The 17,267-nt window shown below is 47.2% G+C and overlaps 1 protein-coding gene across 1 annotated transcript in view; it reads right to left on the reverse strand.

Annotated features, from left to right (window-relative positions):
- VGLL4 (vestigial like family member 4) overlaps positions 1 to 17,267 on the reverse strand; it is an 81,330-nt gene that overhangs the window by 36,117 nt on the left and 27,946 nt on the right. The window contains exon 2 of the mRNA XM_082662774.1: positions 3,180 to 3,369. Coding sequence (XP_082518900.1) covers positions 3,180 to 3,369 — 190 coding nt within the window. The remainder of the gene's footprint in view (positions 1 to 3,179; positions 3,370 to 17,267) is intronic.

Consider the following 17,267-nt stretch of genomic DNA (forward strand, 5'->3'; position numbering starts at 1 on the left):
GGGGTGGGGGGGGGAAGGCATGTAAGAAGGACACATAAGGGCTTCCCAGGTGGCGCAGTGGTTGAGAGTCCGCCTGCCAATGCAGGGGACACGGGTTCGTGCCCCGGTCCGGGAAGATCCCACGTGCCGTGGAGCAGCTGGGCCCGTGAGCCATGGCCGCTGAGCCTGCGCGTCCGGAGCCTGTGTTCCGCAATGGGAGAGGCCGCGACAGTGAGAGGCCCGCGTACCACAAAAAAAAAAAAAAAAGAAGAAGAAGAAGGACATATGAGTCAGTTGAAGGGACTCTTATCTGCCACATCAGGGACAGCTCAACTCACCAAACAAAACAGGAATCCCTGAGTCCATACGGATGACAGACAGGGGGAAAGGAGAGCTCTTCCTCACCAGATCACACTTGAATACCAAGGTCGTAGAAAAAATTCCTCACTGACATTTCCACAAGACGAACCCCACTCTACCCCTTGCCTCATACCTTGATCTACTTTATTTCTACGGCAGATAAGAGTACTTTTCAACTCCCAAATAAGACATTCATGTTCTTAACACTTAGGGAACAAAACAAAAAAACTGCTCAGGGTCACCCTTTCAGTAAGAAAATAAAGAGTTCAAATGACCCAGGAATCCTCAGTTTCCAAGTTCTGGAGAAATCACTAGGCAAACCTCTTCCCTCTCCCCCTCCTCCCCGAACCAAATCAAATGAAAGTTGGTCATACTCTGTAGCTCCCTACCCTGGCTCAACCTCTCCATCTCTCTACTGGAAAACATCTCAGTATGATGGTTATAGTGAAATGCAGCCAAAGCATGCATCTCTGAGACCCTCTTCATAGGAATCTGTAACTCAGTACAGGAAGTTTCTTGGATATCTTAAATAAAAAGGAGGGGACACACTATCGTGCAAACAGGAAACATTTCATCAGATCAGACAATGCACTTAAGTGCCCTAACCCATGAAGAAGTAAGAGATGCAGCATCTTTTAAACGTGCCTGTGAAACTGGTCATGCAGCGCTTAGGAAACACACGTGGAAACATCAGTAACGTTACTGAGATGAGGAATTAACCTGCGGCGAACAAGTGACACTGCCCACCTTTCCTCTCTGAGTCCAGGGAGTTGGCCCAGGGGGCGCTGCCATTTCTGGTTTTCTAAACCTGTGCATGATGACATCCATTGTGAGCTGCAAGTGAACTCTGCAGTTCTATTACTTACACTTTAAATCATTTACAGTGTCATCACAGATCTGCGCATCGAGGTCACATTTGTAACCACCCAAGGAGTTACAAAATCATTCTCTAAATGCTTCGACGTTCTAATGATACTAATAACGACGAACGCTCTGCTTGTCATCTGCCAGGCACTGCACTAAGCGCTCACCATCATCCTTTGAGGAAGGACCCACTATGACTCCCGCTGAAAGATAAGGAAGCTGGGATGTTAACCCCGACGCTACGACGTTCACACATTACATTCACTGTAACAGTGCTCTTATTCCCTATCATTACCAGTATCTGAATAATGGATTCATTAATAATAAAAGCAGTAACTGTCATCAACTGAGTATTGTACTGGGCCCAACTCCTCGCATATTTTCACTCTACTGCTCACAATAGGTCTATACATGAACTGTCAGCATTGCCATTTTACAGAGAAGGATATCGGGCCCAGATAAATTAAGTGGTTGTCCAAGGCCACAAAGATGGTGAGTGGCAGAATTGGGATTTAAACTAAGGCAAGCTTGATCACAAAACCTACTATCTCAGAGCCACCTCCCCCTTTCTTCGTTTAAAAAAAAAAAAGAGAAAAAGAAAAAAAAAAAAGGACCAAATGTCTCTTATTTGGGTTTGGAGAGAGGAAGAGATTCCTAGTAACATAAGAATGAACTCCAAACAGTTGGACGCCCAGGGTCTAAATTATGAGCCTCTCCCTCTTTGTGAGAGGTCATTGTTTTGCAGAGCCTTGTTGCTGGATTCCTGATCGTAGCAAATTCCAGGGCTCCAGACTGCAGGCTCAGCCTCTGACTAACACTACAGTGATTTACTGAGGATAGAGAAATACCGCTGTCAGTATGTCTTATGACTACACACACAGGCCAGCGCGCTGGAATGCGGGCAATGCCGAGGGCTGCTGGCGCGTTCGGCCCCCTCGAACCGTGCTAGGTCCCCGCCTCCAGTGAGGAGCCTGGAATATGAGGTCCACGTTCCTGCCAGGAACGGCAGCATCCTCGGAAGGACTGGGGATGGCCGAGCATCCTGAGTAATCACTACACATTAAGTCACGTGTGCGGAGGAGAAAGGAGCAGCGCCTTTTACCCAGACAGACAGCGCGCTACTTCCAGCCGTCAGGGCGGCCTCCGCCCTCTGCCAAGACCCCAGACTACCCACCGGCCTCCCAACCGCCAGGCCAGCCTCCCCGCGCAGCTGCCTGGGGGGTCCCCGAGGCCGCCAGACCTCCGAAGAAGCATCCGCTCCCTCCGCGAGGCGTGCGTGTGAGAAACACAACGAGGGAGCCCAGATACAGCGCGCCGGTTTCCAAATACAAACGTGGTGACGCCGCATCGGGTCACAGAACTTTCGTCTCAGCAAAGGGGGACACTGAGGCGCAGGGAGTTGAAGCAACGCGCGCGGAGGCCGCAGGCGCGGGCGGGGACGGAGGGGCAGGGCCGCCGCCCGGGCACCGCTCCTCTGCGCGCGGGAGGAAGCTCCCTCAGCCGCGCGGGGCAGCCCCGCGCGCGTCCCCAGCACGAAAAGCGCCCTCCCCACCGTGGGACACACAGCTGCGGCTGCACACCTAGCTCTCAAGGTGCACAACTGGGGCTCCTGAGCCAGCATTTCACAGCGGTGGCCCGGCGCTCGCCCCTTCGGCCACTGCCCCGGCCCCTAAGGACACTCGGTGGGGACCGGCCCCCTGCGCGAGCAGCTGGCAGTGACCAGGCAAGAGAAGCCAAGGCTTCCAGACAACGTCCCCAAGCCGCTCTAGGGAAAGGTAGCTCCTCTGGGGAACACACTCGAATGGCTGCACACATGCGTCGGAAGGAGATGAGAGGTCACCTCTCCTGGAGCTATTAACACCGGTTTAGTGCCCGCTCCTGGCAGGGGAGTAGCGGGCATCTCTCCCCTTCCGAGTCAGCGGCACAGAGTGGCAAGAGAACCGTGGCCCAGGACCCGCTTCAGGGGGGGCACTTACAGGTGGGGGGCGAAGATGCGACTCATCTTGGAAGCATGGTCACTTTCACAGTCCAGCTCGTCGTCGCCGGGCTCCACGGTGAACTTCCTCTTGCTGGGACTGATGGGCGGGGGCCCCGTGCGGTGACTAGTGAGGGCCGAGGCCACGGGCAGGGTCTGCAGCCGGGGCTCCCCCCTGAGAGCAGCTTCACCTGAGCAGAGAGAGAGAGACACGTGTCACCAAGCAGGAGACACGCCCCCACCCCGGCCCCTCGCAAAACGACTCCCGGGGTAAAGTTTCTGGCAACGGGATGGGCTGCCATTCTCAAAACGCGCCCGGGCCCCGGGGAGCCGCCAAGCGCGAGCCCTTCCACATAAACATGGTTTCCCAGCACAGTCGCTCTTTTCTGCCCCAGCGTTATTGAGATATCACTGACATATATCATTGTGTCAGTTTAAGGTGAACAACGTGTTGATTTGATACACTTATACATTGCAAAACGTTACCACCAGAGCTAACACATCCAACACGTCACATACCTACCATTTCTTCAATAACTTTTTAGGGCTTTAAAATAAAAAGTTGCAATAAAGTAACTGGGGACAGAGGGCGTATCAACCATAAACCATCTCAAAAGTCAACTGAAGACAACAGAGGTCTTTTGATTTTCGGGTATTCAACTACAAACCTGTAAGAGTATGATGACCTAACCGTGGGTTCATTAAACAACTAAACTCACTTTTCTTGCTTGTTACACTTTTATTATGTCTTTGGTATGTTATTTTTTTTAAGAATGAGGAAAATTTATGGGTTAATAGTTCACATGTTTGCCCCCCAACGTTAAAACAAACAAAAATACGTTGTTTAATGGGAAATACTTATTTTTTTCTTACGGTACACTAAAGATGGCATGTTAAAAAATATGATTATTATCAGCACTAAGTTTCTGTGGATAATCTGTCACCAGCTTAATGCACATGTGCTGTTCTCAAAATATTTTCAAAGTCAGACACTCACGATCAGAGTTCACATTTTGATCTGATTCGACATCTTGCTGTCTTTCATTCCCGTTTTAGAAAGGCTTCATGCGAAGAGATAACTTTGTGCCTTGTTATGAATTAAAATAAGCATAATCTTTCATTACAAGAATAGTTATATACTTTCTAAAATTTATAAGCAAGAGTAATAGTTACTTTAAGAGAAAACATCAAGCTTTCTAAGTCATGGGGGGCTGAGTACCTAAAATTTTCACAAATAATAACCTGTTTGCTGTGCTTTTCATATTGGCCTCTAAGGCCTGACCAATTTTGTTTCCACTTGGTCACCATTTGAGAGTCACATTAGGATAAAGTCGACTTCATCTGAGGCCTGTGGTACCTAAGAAAGGAAATCTTTGTTTGCCACCACTAATTTTCGTATCATCACAGAATACGTAGACAGTTTTAACAGTCGTTTGCTTCACACACATATGACAAATGCGATTTTGTTAGGGAAAGGAGGGAAAAATGCCTTCTTAATGTTTACCAGGAAAAATAAAAATTTTGCCAATTTAGTCAGCAAGATATAAACTAGCAAATATACAGTCACCCATAATACACCTCTAGTCAGGATTTCTTTTAAGGATTCTGGCCCCAAAGCAAACTGGAACTTTCCACTTTAAATGAAATACCTAAAACACAAGCCCTATGCTGGCCTGCTACACTCAGAAACTCAGCAGGATTTTGGTTGGCCTCTACTTCGTATTAAGTCATTTTTGGTTTAAACAAACAAACAAACAAACAGCAGTGCTAATATCTGTACCTTAATAAATTAGAAAATATCCTTTCGAAAGCTGCCCCTCCTTCTCATTCTCTCCTTCTCCACAGAGCATCAGTAACCCGGTTAACTTCTGGAGGAGCCCTGGTGATACCCTGAGAAACCCAACCACGGCAAATCAAGCCTCATCCGCAAGGCACAGCGCCAGCGCACCCTCCACCCAGCGTCTCTCCACGTCCCTGGCAGCGTAAGTGGGATGAGGAGTACTCTGTGAGGACCCCCGGGCTTTGGGAGCCATTTCATCAGATGCCAGATGTGTGGCAATGCCAGTTGCCATGGAAAATCGCCACCATATCAACGAAGTCGAATCACCCCAAAAAAGGAACAGTCACTCATTACGCAGGAAATCACTGTCACGTGAAGAGCAAAACTCTTGGGGTAACGAGAACATTCCTGCTTCACTCCGCAGTTTCCATCCTCGTGCAAGTTCTTGTGCTTGTTTGCATTTAAGTTCATCAAATGCAGGCACTGCTCATCTTAGGACTGAATTGCTGGTGTCTGGCAGAGAAAGTCCACAGGAATCCTTTGAAAACACTGGAGATCGGGAACCTGGCAGGTGAAGGACCCACGAAGGAACCACAGGTGGTCCTGGGGGGAGGGGGGCTCCTCCAGAGATGACGGGGACATGCATGCCGTTAGTGCTGGGTTCCCTCGTGTGACAGATGGAGTCACCTACTCGGGGTCACATGTGAACAGGTTAACTATAGCAAGAACCATGCCCTCTGCCTATCAGGCTAACACCTCCTCCTAAACACCGTGCAAGCCCCACACACGGCTCAGCACAAAGAAACCAGGGGCAGGAGGAAAAGAGCCACAGTTAGAAGGGCAGGCAGGTCTGCTCAGTTACGCGCCTTCAGCCTTCATTCATCTCCGGGCCCCCCTGGAGAGGGCCCTGGCCCAACGCCAGGTATCGTAGAGCAGGATTTGCTGGTGTCAGTGTGTACGTAGCAAAACAAGGTTAAAATTATTTTAGTAAAACTCTATTTTAATTTGTTTTTGGCCGCACTGAGTCTTTGTTGCTGCACGTGGGCTTTCTCTAGTTGCGGCGAGCGGGGGCTACTCTTTGTTGCGGTGCGTGGGCTTCTCACTGCGGCGGTTTCTCTTGTCGCGGAGCACGGGCTCTAGGCACGCGGGCTTCAGTAGCTGTGGCTCGCGGGCTCTAGAGTGCAGGCTCAGTAGTTGTGGCGCACAGTCTTAGTTGCTCTGCGGCATGTGGGATCTTCCCGGACCAGGGATCGAACCTGTGTCCCCTGCACTGGCGGGCAGATTCTTATCCACTGTGCCAACATGGAAGCCCGAGGAGTACATTTGATCTGGGAGTCAAGGCACCTGTGGGATACCCTCCCTTTATGTAGAAACAGGCAAATATGGGCACGTACTTCCCCCCTCTGGGCCTCCATCCAACCAGGGGACAGACTAGCTAATATCTCATATTCCTTCAGACCCAATTCTACGGTCCACAATCCTGTAATCAATTAAGTAACCAACCAACCAACCAACATTTACTATGAAATTATTACTTGTGAAATACTGAACTAAGACATCAAAACCCAAAGTACGTACCTCAGATCTTATATGTAAAAAAAAAGTGAATCCACGGTCAAATAAATTTGGAAAACACAAGATTAAATAATTTTCCCAGGAGTTCCTTCTTGTCTTCTAATGCATGTGCCAGTTTCCAAGAGAGAAACACAGCAGCGCTGCCTTCAATCACGCCACCCCCAATTCATCCTATACCTTCTGTAGACACAGCCTTCCAAGGCTCCGTTGTGAGAACATCACCCCATCCTTACCCAAAGAGCCAGGAGCTTGCCAGTCACTGATAAAACACTATCCACACTGCTTCAGCACTCAAAGTCAACACCTGGTCCCAGCTATGCTTCTCATCTGTGTTCCTAGTATTCCTCTTACTAAGCTCTGAAAATTTCAGCCCTAAAGTTTAAACTAGACTAGTCACCATTCCACAGAGAACTAAAGATCTTTACTCAGGTTCTTCCCCTAATCTTCTTGTGTTGAATCCTACACATCCTGCAAAGGCCACTTTTAAAATGCTACCTCCATCAGGTTGCCTTCCTTGATTCCTCAATCTGAAAGTCATCTCTTTTCCTGAATACCCACAGAAATTGATCACTATGGCCCTTCCCTTCCCACTCTGTTCTGTGCCCCTTGAAGCAAGGGACATTTTATTCATTTTCTATCCTTAGAACACAGAGCACAATATATTCCATGCAGCAGATGGTTAGTATACACTGACAATGAGTAAATGAGGCAAGGGGTGCCCAGGTTATAGAGTTTTGAGGTATGTTAAAGATCAAAGATAACGTAGAATAAGGAATTTTTAAAGATCTATTTAAGGATATATTTATATAAAGAACGCTTACAACTCAACAAGAGAAAGATAACCCGATTTAAAAATAGGAAGGTATCTCACAAGAACTTTCTCCAAAGAAGAGAATCGCCAAGAAGCACAAGGGAAGATCTTCAACATCGCTAGACGTCAGGGAAACACAAAACAGAACCACGATGAGACACCACCTCGCAGCCACTAGGAGGGCTAGGATGAAAAGACAGAGGACAAGTGTTGATGAGGATGTGAAGAGGTTAGAACCCTCGTGTCTTCCTGGAGCAAAGGTGAAATGTGCAGGTGCTGGGGAAAACCACTTGGGGCAGTTCCTCAAATGGTTAAACACAGACCCAGCAACTACTCCCCCAGGTATATATCCAAAAGGAATGAAAACATATACTCACACAAAACTTATACATGAAGGTTCACAGCAGCATTATTCATTATAGCCCAAAACCCGAATATCCATCAACAACGAACAGATATAAAAAATGTGGTATAGCCATACGATGGAATGTTATTCAGCTACAAGAAGGAATGAAGTACTGGTTCACGCTACGACATGGATGAACCTAGAATACAGTACGCTGAGTGAAAGAAGCCAACACAAAAGCCCACATGCCATCAGGTTCCATTCTATGGAACGTCCAGGAAAGGCCAATGCATAGAGACAGAAAGTAGATTAGTGGCTGCTGGGGGCTGGGGGAAGTGAGGGGTGGGACACGGCTGCTACCGAGGGCAGGGTTTCTCTTGCGGGTGATAAGAAAATGTTCTAAAATGTATTGTGGTGAAGGTTGCATAGCTCTGTGAATACACTAAAATCCACTGAATTGTATACTTTAAATGGGTGAATTGTACGGTAACGTGAATTATATTTCAATAAAGCTGTATTTATAAGTAGATGAAAGAAGATCCCAGTATTACGAGATCCTTTTCTCTCTCAGGCTTTTCCACAATTAACTGTTAAATAAGAACAAGCATCCATTAATTTTCCCTGAAATAAAAATAAACCTTTTGTTATTACAGCGATATCTCTCTGTCAGTCAGATAATTTTCTAAATATTTATCAAGTTAAAACAAATCAAAGCAGAAGTGCTTGAGGTTATGTAGACACTTGGATTCATCAGAGTCCTATTAAGCTCCAGCTCAGCTTTTAATCAGATTGTGTTTGAGTGTCTATTACATGCCGAAGGCTGTGCAAAGCGCTGTCAGAAAAACAAATGATGAAATTTATACAGACCCTGACCACAAGCAGGGAAGGGAAAAAAATACACACCAGAAGGAACTTATCTTGGTGTATAAAAGACTTCTTTCTTTTGTGCTCATGTGTATTCTAAATCTCACAATGGTTTGGTAATTGAAAAGGGAGAAATGATCTTTCTTTGTCAAGAACAAACAAGAGGAGGGAGTTTGAGCTGAGGAACCCAGTATTTTAAGTTTCTCGAGTTGGCTTAGCTACAACTGTCAATTTAACGTTTTTTTTTTAAGTTACAATTATAACTAAAGAAGCTCAACTTTTAAAATGTATCTGGCCTTTTCAACAGAAGATAATCCTATCCAGGTATGTGATGCTGCAGAACAATGCCTAATGGATACAAAAAATTTACTTAATTGCTGTTTTTAGTCATGGTAGCAGTTCTAGTATATGGATCAAAAATATTCCTTAAAGGGCTTCCCTGGTGGCGCAGTGGTTGAGAGTCTGCCTGCCGATGCAGGGGACACGGGTTCGTGCCCCGGTCCGAGAAGATCCCACATGCAGCGGAGCAGCTGGGCCCGTGAGCCATGGTCGCTGAGCCTGCGCATCCGGAGCCTGTGCTCCGCAACGGGAGAGGCCACAACAGTGAGAGGCCCGCGTACCGCAAAAAAAAATATATATATATATATATATTCCTTAAATGTTTCTCCCAATTTTGAAGATGAGCAAGGATTTGGGCCCAAGATTTCACAAGAATCAGCATATATTAATTTCAATTTAAAAAAGTTTAACAGAGAGAAAGAAAAAAGAAAACCACTTAGCTTTATGATGTGCTATAGAATGATTCTGCTGAAATAGCAGAAGGAAAATCCTGCTGTCAAAGTCAGAAATGGAGTGGGAGAAGAGAGACCAAGGCAGAGGGATGAGACCCACAGGAATCTGCAGCCTAGTTTCAGAATCCCATTCTTGCCATATTTAGAAGCTTCTAAGACCCCTTATTCCCTACATTATAATACAGCTAAAACTGAAGTTTGTCTATCATCAAGTGGCATATTTTGATAGGACTGTTTTTCTTTGGCGGACATGACACAGTGGTTCATCTTAGACTGGACCCAATACAGAACCTGACTGGAGGGCCTTCAAAACAGCACCTGTCTCTTCAGCCCTGATTTCTTCATTTGTAAAATTCACTGGTTCCATTAGCTCATCTTGAAGGCCTACCTTTGGCTCTCAAATCTACATTGTCCATAAGGTACATCTTCCAAAGGTGGTTGATAGAGAAATAGTCAACTTTTACAGGACACCCTTGACATGGTGGGAGCAAAAGCTGGTTCAACTAAGAAATCCTGACTCAAAGCTCACCTCATAGTTGAAGGAGATTTAGTTAAAAACCAAGCACCCTTCTCAGTCCCAGTGTCCCGGCTTCATTTACTTATTCCAGTGCTACGAGAAAGTTGTCCTTAGTCAACTGAAGCCTGAGATAAAGGCAATGTGGTCCACAAAGCGCAGACTTGACTTTTACTGAGCTGAATGGCAGAGACTAAGACCTTCACCATGGAGCGGAGACAACTGATCCGGTTTCAGAGGGACGGACGGGTCCCGGGACAAAGCAGGGGCGGTGTCAGAACTGGGCTCAACCCCCGTCACAACGCCTCCATCAGCTCTGTGGGCCAAAGGCCAGACGGGGATTTGTGGCTGCACTTAAGGTGGGCATGACTCGGGGGAAATGAATCAAAATAAGGGCATTTATTGTCGTTTTATGGAGGTTAGACAGCACAAGGCTGAAATGACAATGTCTGTGTTTTTGGGAAAGGGGAAGGGACAGCTATACTAAGGGGTCTCTTGCTATAACTTCTAAGGATTTTTCACAAAAATCTCCATGCCTTGCCCAACGGAGAGCTTTCTGCCACAATTTAAATCTCTGCTGTGTCCAAGATTTTACGTTCTACTCTCCTCCTCACCCCTTTTATTGTTTCTAAACGTAAACCAAAGAAGTAAAACTACGGCTCAGTCCCCCAAGCCAGCTGCCCAGCTGTGGGATCCGTCTCCTGTGTGACCACAGCCCACGGCGACAGACTGACATCACCCTGCTGGCAGGGGAGCACCTGATAAAACAAACGCACTCTACATTTCACAACCCGTCTCCCATCTCCCAAGCCCCGGCAGCCGGGGCCTATTCATTTTCTTTCAAAGAATACTTCTTTGTCTCACGGACCAGCAGCTGGGGAGAAGACAGAGAAGTCAGCCTCTTTCAAACAGTCCAACTTGTGGCTATTCTTGACTTTTTTCTTTTCTCTAAAAAGGAAGGCTGTTAGGCAATACGATGACACCCAGGAGAGCCAGCGGAGATAAAAGATGTGACGTAGCGTCTGCAAGCGGCGCAAGGATTTCATGGCTCAGTGACGGGGCCCCCGCCCACCTCCGCTCGGGGTGCCCCGCCAAGTGCCCTCCCCACTGTCACCCTAGACTCACGGCTCTAAACCCGCAGCCCGATCGTACATCTGGAGGCCAAACCTCAGCTAAAGGTCACTCTTGTCCAGTCAGCCAGGGTCAGGGCGCTCAGGGGAGGCTAGGCCAGACCCCCGAACTGAGCTTGGTTTCAGCAGCTCTCACCTTTTCTTTAGAGCAACAATGAGATTGTTAAGAGAGAAAAAAAACAGAAACAACCACAACCTGTATGACTGACTGCTACTAATACAATTAAGGATAACACCACCACAGTAAAACTTGCGGAGTTAAAACGCACACTGTTTTAATCAGAATTTCAAGTACTCCAGATAATCTTGTAGACATTACACTTTGTCAGAGCTTTCTTCTATCTTATATCAGCATATTTTACTTTAAAAGCATTTAAAAATCCGAGCTGGTATTCTGGGTTTCCCTGACTATAGTCCTGTAAGGGAAGAGAGGAAGAATAACTCCCATCCTGCAGCCAAGGAGAGTCGTGTTTCAAGAATGGGTGAAGGGACTTCCCTGGTGGTCCAGTGGGTAAGAATCCATCCTGCAATGCAGAGGATGCCAACTTGACCCCTGGTCAGGGAACTAAGATCCCACGTGCCGTGGGGCAACTAAGACCCGGCGTGCCACAACTAAGACCCGACGCAGCAAAATAAATATTAAAAAAAATAATAACAATGGGTGAATAGCTCAAGTCACAAGACTGACTGATTGAAGGGCTGGAAGGAGACACCTGGCATTTTGCGTTCCTAGCTTTCATATCCTTCTAGCTGTGCAGGATGTTTACAGGTTACAGGTTAAGGAAGAGGAGTGGGAAGAAGACACTTGACGGGAGGAAGTAGGAAAGAGAGTGGAAGGGAAGGGAGAGGAAGAGGAGGCATGCAGGGTGAGGGCGGGAAGGGGGACTCATGCGCTGAACTGTGCCCCCCAAATTCATATGTTGCAATCCTAACCCCAGTACTCAGAATGTGACTGTATGTAGAGATAGGGTCCTATGGGTGGGCCCCAATCCAACAGGACCAGTGTCCTCATAAGAGGAGATTAGGACACAGACAAGTACACACACAGAGGAAAGACCATGGAAACATGAAGATGGACATCTACGAGCCAAGAGGAGGGGCCTCAGGAGAAACCAACCCTGCGGACACCTTGATCTTTCTAAGTCCAGCCTCCAAAACTGTGAGAATAGATGCCTGCTGTGTAAGCCCCCAGTCTGGGGTACTATGATCCCACAGCCCCAGCTAACTAACATAGGAGGGAAGAAAGGGAGGAAGCAGGGAAGGCAGGGACAGGGCTGAAACCTGGGTCTGACACAAAGGATAAAGCTCTTCACTTTGGGACCTAACAGCTTCCACCGCTTGGTCTATCCTGACTGACCTGATCTAGTGGGACTGGTCGAGATGGAAGCAATATTTTTTTAAGTTTTTTTTATTGTGGTAAAAGTCACATAATATAAAACATACTATTTGAACCTTATTTAACTGTAGGGTTCAGTGGCACTAAGTGCATTCACATTGTACAGCTCTCACCGTCATCCATCTCCTGAATTTTTCACCTTCCTAAACTGAAACTCTGTCCCCGTTAAACACTAACTCCCCATTCCCCCGCCCCCAACCCCCGGCCCCAGGCATCTACCAATGTACTTTCCGACTCTATGAATTTGACTATTCTAGGTACCTCATATAAGTGGAGAAATGGAAGCAATTTAACGCCTGGAGGCCACTTCCAGATTAGAACCTACCCAGGAGGGGACGAGACCCGTGGGCTGGCACAGAGGGCAAGGGGAGCCCTGGCTCCGTACCAGGAGAAGTGCAGAGAGACTCAGGCTGTGTCTCAGCGAGAACAAACGCACAGGAGAGACCAGGGCTCTCTCTGGAAAGCACAAGTGAAGGGGAGGGTCGAGGAGACCAGGCGGGGGTCTCACCCAGGCTGCTCCCAGACAGTGCCGAAGCTGCCGGTGCGCCAGGGGTGGACGGTGTAGACAGTTCCTAACGGTTTTAAACACCTGGAATTCTCCAGGAGCAAGAGGAGAAAGGGTAAAAAGACAATCCCAAAGAAATGGTAAGATGTCTATAATTCCCAATATACATTCTAAATACACAATAAGATGTTTTAATAAGGTGAAGAGAAAGGTTAATCTGGTATCAAAAAGCACTAACTGAAAATAAAGTAAATTAAAAATTGTTATATTCGCATCCATATGTTGCTATTCATTGAATTAGCAAGTTCTGCATCATTTAAAATAACTGTGTTGTGCTCAGGGTTTAAAAAAAAAAACCGTGCAATCTCATTTCCCTTACTGAGTTCACTTTATACCTGAACTGTACCTTCACAGATTATGTAATACTAACCTGGGTGAAATTATCACAAAGTAAGAGAACTCAGATTAATCTTACTATCTATATCATCTATACATATATACCACATATATATCATCTCGGCTTAAAGAAAATTTCAGGTACCACAACAGTGAGAAAATCAGGCTGAAGAGCCACAGATCTCAGCGCTAGGTTGGGTTTTGGCTTCATAAATCATAACTGGGATTTAATAGGACTGAACACCCGTTCGCATCCTTGGTTTCCTGAGCCAGACCTAGTAACCACACCGGCGTCTGTTCTTGGTCCTCAAACCCCAGACTGTGGCTCTGACGGGAGCTGCAGAGGGTTCAGAGTAAATCAGAGAAGCTGAGTCTGAAAGTACAAGCCCTGCTTCTACTGTATGGTGTCTGCCTGGATATTAGAACATCAGTACAGTGAGTCACACGCCCTCACATGTCCCTGTCTGAGGCCCCAGCACTGACCCATGACCCGTGAACCCCAAGGAGATAAGAGCAGTTCAAGTACCTTGGATGCCAAGTGCACAGAACCCTCCTTAATGGAAAACACTCTCTAAGCCCGCCAGAAATTCTTCACTATGTTTACTAGCAAATTTACTTTTGTAACATGTTTCTGTTAATAAAAAAAGAGAATTATGAAAGCAAAGTGTCTGCAGGTGGTATTGGAATCAGGCACTCTGCTGGGGACTCGACTTTCTTTCGAGTAGAGCTTACAGAAGGAATCGCTGAACGACGTGAAGCAAGAAAGAGGCTGTCCTAACCTCTTCAACAGGAGAGCCACCTGGGGAAGGTACCACCTCTTCAACGTATTATATAAGTGGGTAAAAATACCCTAAGCAACTCCCTCTTCCAGCCCTTTGGCATGCAACAGGTTAAACATCTAAGGTAACAGGCTAGTATCGGCACTGTCAAAACATTCTTAAATTTAAGGGAATTCTAGAGGGTATGACCGGGGCCAGAGGCCCTGGGAGTTTTGAACCTAAGAATCAGTCACTGACCACTGAAGGAGGAAAAAGAGAGTTTGGGGAGTGGAAGGAGACACTGGAAAACGAAACGTTCCTTCCTCTGACGTCCCATCACACTGACCCTCTAGAATGGACTTCTCACACCCTGGCTACTCTCGAGCTTGCCTGGGTCCCATCCTCTTTGTCCCAGCTGCGTGTGGTCAGAGTGCGGCCCCGTGACTCGTTTCTGTGTCCCCGACCACGCTGGCCCAGTGCAGAGAGACGTGGTGGGCTTTGGGGTCAAAGGTGTGATCTTGGCAAAGTCCCTTCATCTCTCTCGAGCCTCTATTTCTTCATCTACCTTGAGAGCTTCTTTTGTGAGAACCAGTGAAAACGCACAGGAAGTTCCCAGCCCTGCACGGGCCATCTGTTCAATTCCATCCTTTGATACGACTCCAACCCAGAGGATGAAATGATGGGGGCAAAGGAACTACTCCAGGGTCGCTCCCACTGTTCACGAGAGGTTAGCACATGCACGGTTTCCACCAACTAGTCGAAAATCAGACACAGCGCCAGGAGCACAGGTCAGATACCTTCCAAACCTGCTCCACCAAGAGCCAGTGGGGGATCTTGGGGCAGCTACCTGACTGCCTGTGACTGTTTCCACGTGTGTGAAAAGGACCACGTGAACCCACACGGAGGCCCAGATCTATCTTAAGGGTTAAACTGGACACTTGGCACAGTGGCAGGTGCTCTAGCGCCCCCCCCACACACACACACAGCCTCCCCTCGTTTGCTTGTTTCCAGACGCCTTTCCCCCCACTAGAATTCCTCCTGACCAATTGAGTCATCTCCACTTTCAACATGCCATCTCAAGGCGGCCAGCCGCCCAAGAGCACCTCTTCTGATACCACCGGCTGGAGTCTGCCCGGCTCCAGCTCCCAAACTACAGATTCCTGAGCCGTCCCATCGTGTTTGCTGCTGTCTCTCACCAGACAGGCAGGCAGTCTTGTTCTCTGCAATAAATTCTAGTCCAGACCTGGAGGAAAAAGATGAGGCTCCCAGGAACCAACTCAGAATTCACACATAAACGGGCGTATGAACTCCTGAAGGCCACAGATGGGCCGACCTACCCCAAACACGGAATCTCACATCAGCTCCAAACCCCTTCCAGCGTGGAAGCCGGCAGGTCGCTGGGACATGACGAACATCCTGAGTCCGACGTCTCAGAAAGCCATTCCGCCAACCCACAGAGAGGCAGCAACCCACTGGATTACTTACTGCTGCTCAGTGAGCTGGCTTCAGAAGCCAGAGTGATTTTTCCAAGGATTAAAATAGGACACAAAGTTCAAAGACTCCACAATACTGAGAGTGAAAGCAGCTCTGGGCACTCAGGCACACACGTGATCCAAGGGCCTAATCACCGTGAAGACTGGTAAAACGAGCCAGTTAAAGCACGGTTCTGCCAGCCTTATCACTCAAACAGCCAAGTGCCCAAGTACATAAGTTTATTTTTTCCAATTCTTAAATAATTTTAAAGCTACCGAAAAGTTTACTAAGTGAGCATCCCATTCCCCTCCCTTTGATTCAGCTCGTCTGTCTACACACGTGCACCTTTTAAACTATAATTGCTATGATTTTTAAGGTACCTTGCAGGCATCACATCGTACCCCAAATACTTCAAGTGTCTTCTACTAGTGAAGGCACTCTCCTTCACAGACACAGAACCATCATCACACCCAAGCAAGTTCAAGTTCATATATCATCATTATCTAATACCCAATCCAGGTTCAAATTTCCTCAACTGAACTATCCCTTCTGGGGGGAGGTAGTGGAGAGAATCCAGGATTCAATCACACACTGGTCGATGGACTTGTTGCATCTCTTTATTTTCTTTCTTTTTCATTTGTGGAATTTTTAAAAAACATCTTTATTGGAGTATAACTGCTTTACAATGTTGTGTTACTTTCTGCTGCATAACAAAGTGGATCAGCTGTATGTATACATATATCCCCATATCCCCTCCCTCTTGCGTCTCCCTCCACCCTCCCTATCCCACCCCTCTAGGTGGTCACAAAGCACCGAGCTGGCCTCCCTGTGCTATGCAGCTGCTTCCCACTAGCTATCTATTTTACATTTGGTACTGTATATATGTCCATGCCACTCTCTCACTTCGTCCCAGCTTACCCTTCCCCCTGCCCGTGTCCTTAAGTCCATTCTCTACGTCTGCGTCTATATTCCTGTCCTGTCCCTAGGTTCATCAGAACCTTTTTTTTTTTTCAGATTCCACATATATGTGTCAGCATACGGTATTTCTTTTTCTCTTTCTGACTTACTTCACTCTGTATGACAGACTCCAGGTCCATCCACCTCATTACAAATAACTCAGTTTCGTTCCTCTTTATGGCTGAGTAATATTCCATTGTGTATATGTGCCATATCCACTCATCTGTTGATGGACACTTAGGTTGCTTCCATGTCCTGATTACTGTAAATAGTGCTGCAATGAACACTGTGGTACATGTCTCTTTTTTTTTTTTTTTTTTGCGGTACGCGGGCCTCTCACTGTTGTGGCCTCTCCCGTTGCGGAGCACAGGCTCCAGACGCGCAGGCTCAGCGGCCATGGCTCACGGGCCCAGCCGCTCCGCAGCACGTGGGATCCTCCCGGACTGGGGCACAAACCCGTGTCCCCTGCATCGGCAGGCGGACTCTCAATCACTGCGCCACCAGGGAATCCCGGTACATGTCTCTTTTTGAAGTATGATTTTCTCAGGGTTTCTGCCCAGTAGTGGGATTGCTGGGTCATATGGTAGTTCTATTTTTAGTTTTTTACGGAACCTCCATACTGTTCTCCAGAGTGACTGAATCAATTTACATTCCCACCAACAGTGCAAGAGGGTTCCCATTTCTCCACACCCTCTCCAGCATTTATTGTTTGTAGATTTTTTGATGATGGCCATTCTCACTGGTGTGAGGTGATAACCTCATTGTACTTTTGATTTGCATTTCTCTAATAATT

Source organism: Grampus griseus, assembly GCF_964374135.1.
Source record: "Grampus griseus genome assembly, chromosome: 10".
Taxonomy (NCBI): Eukaryota; Metazoa; Chordata; class Mammalia; order Artiodactyla; family Delphinidae; genus Grampus; species Grampus griseus.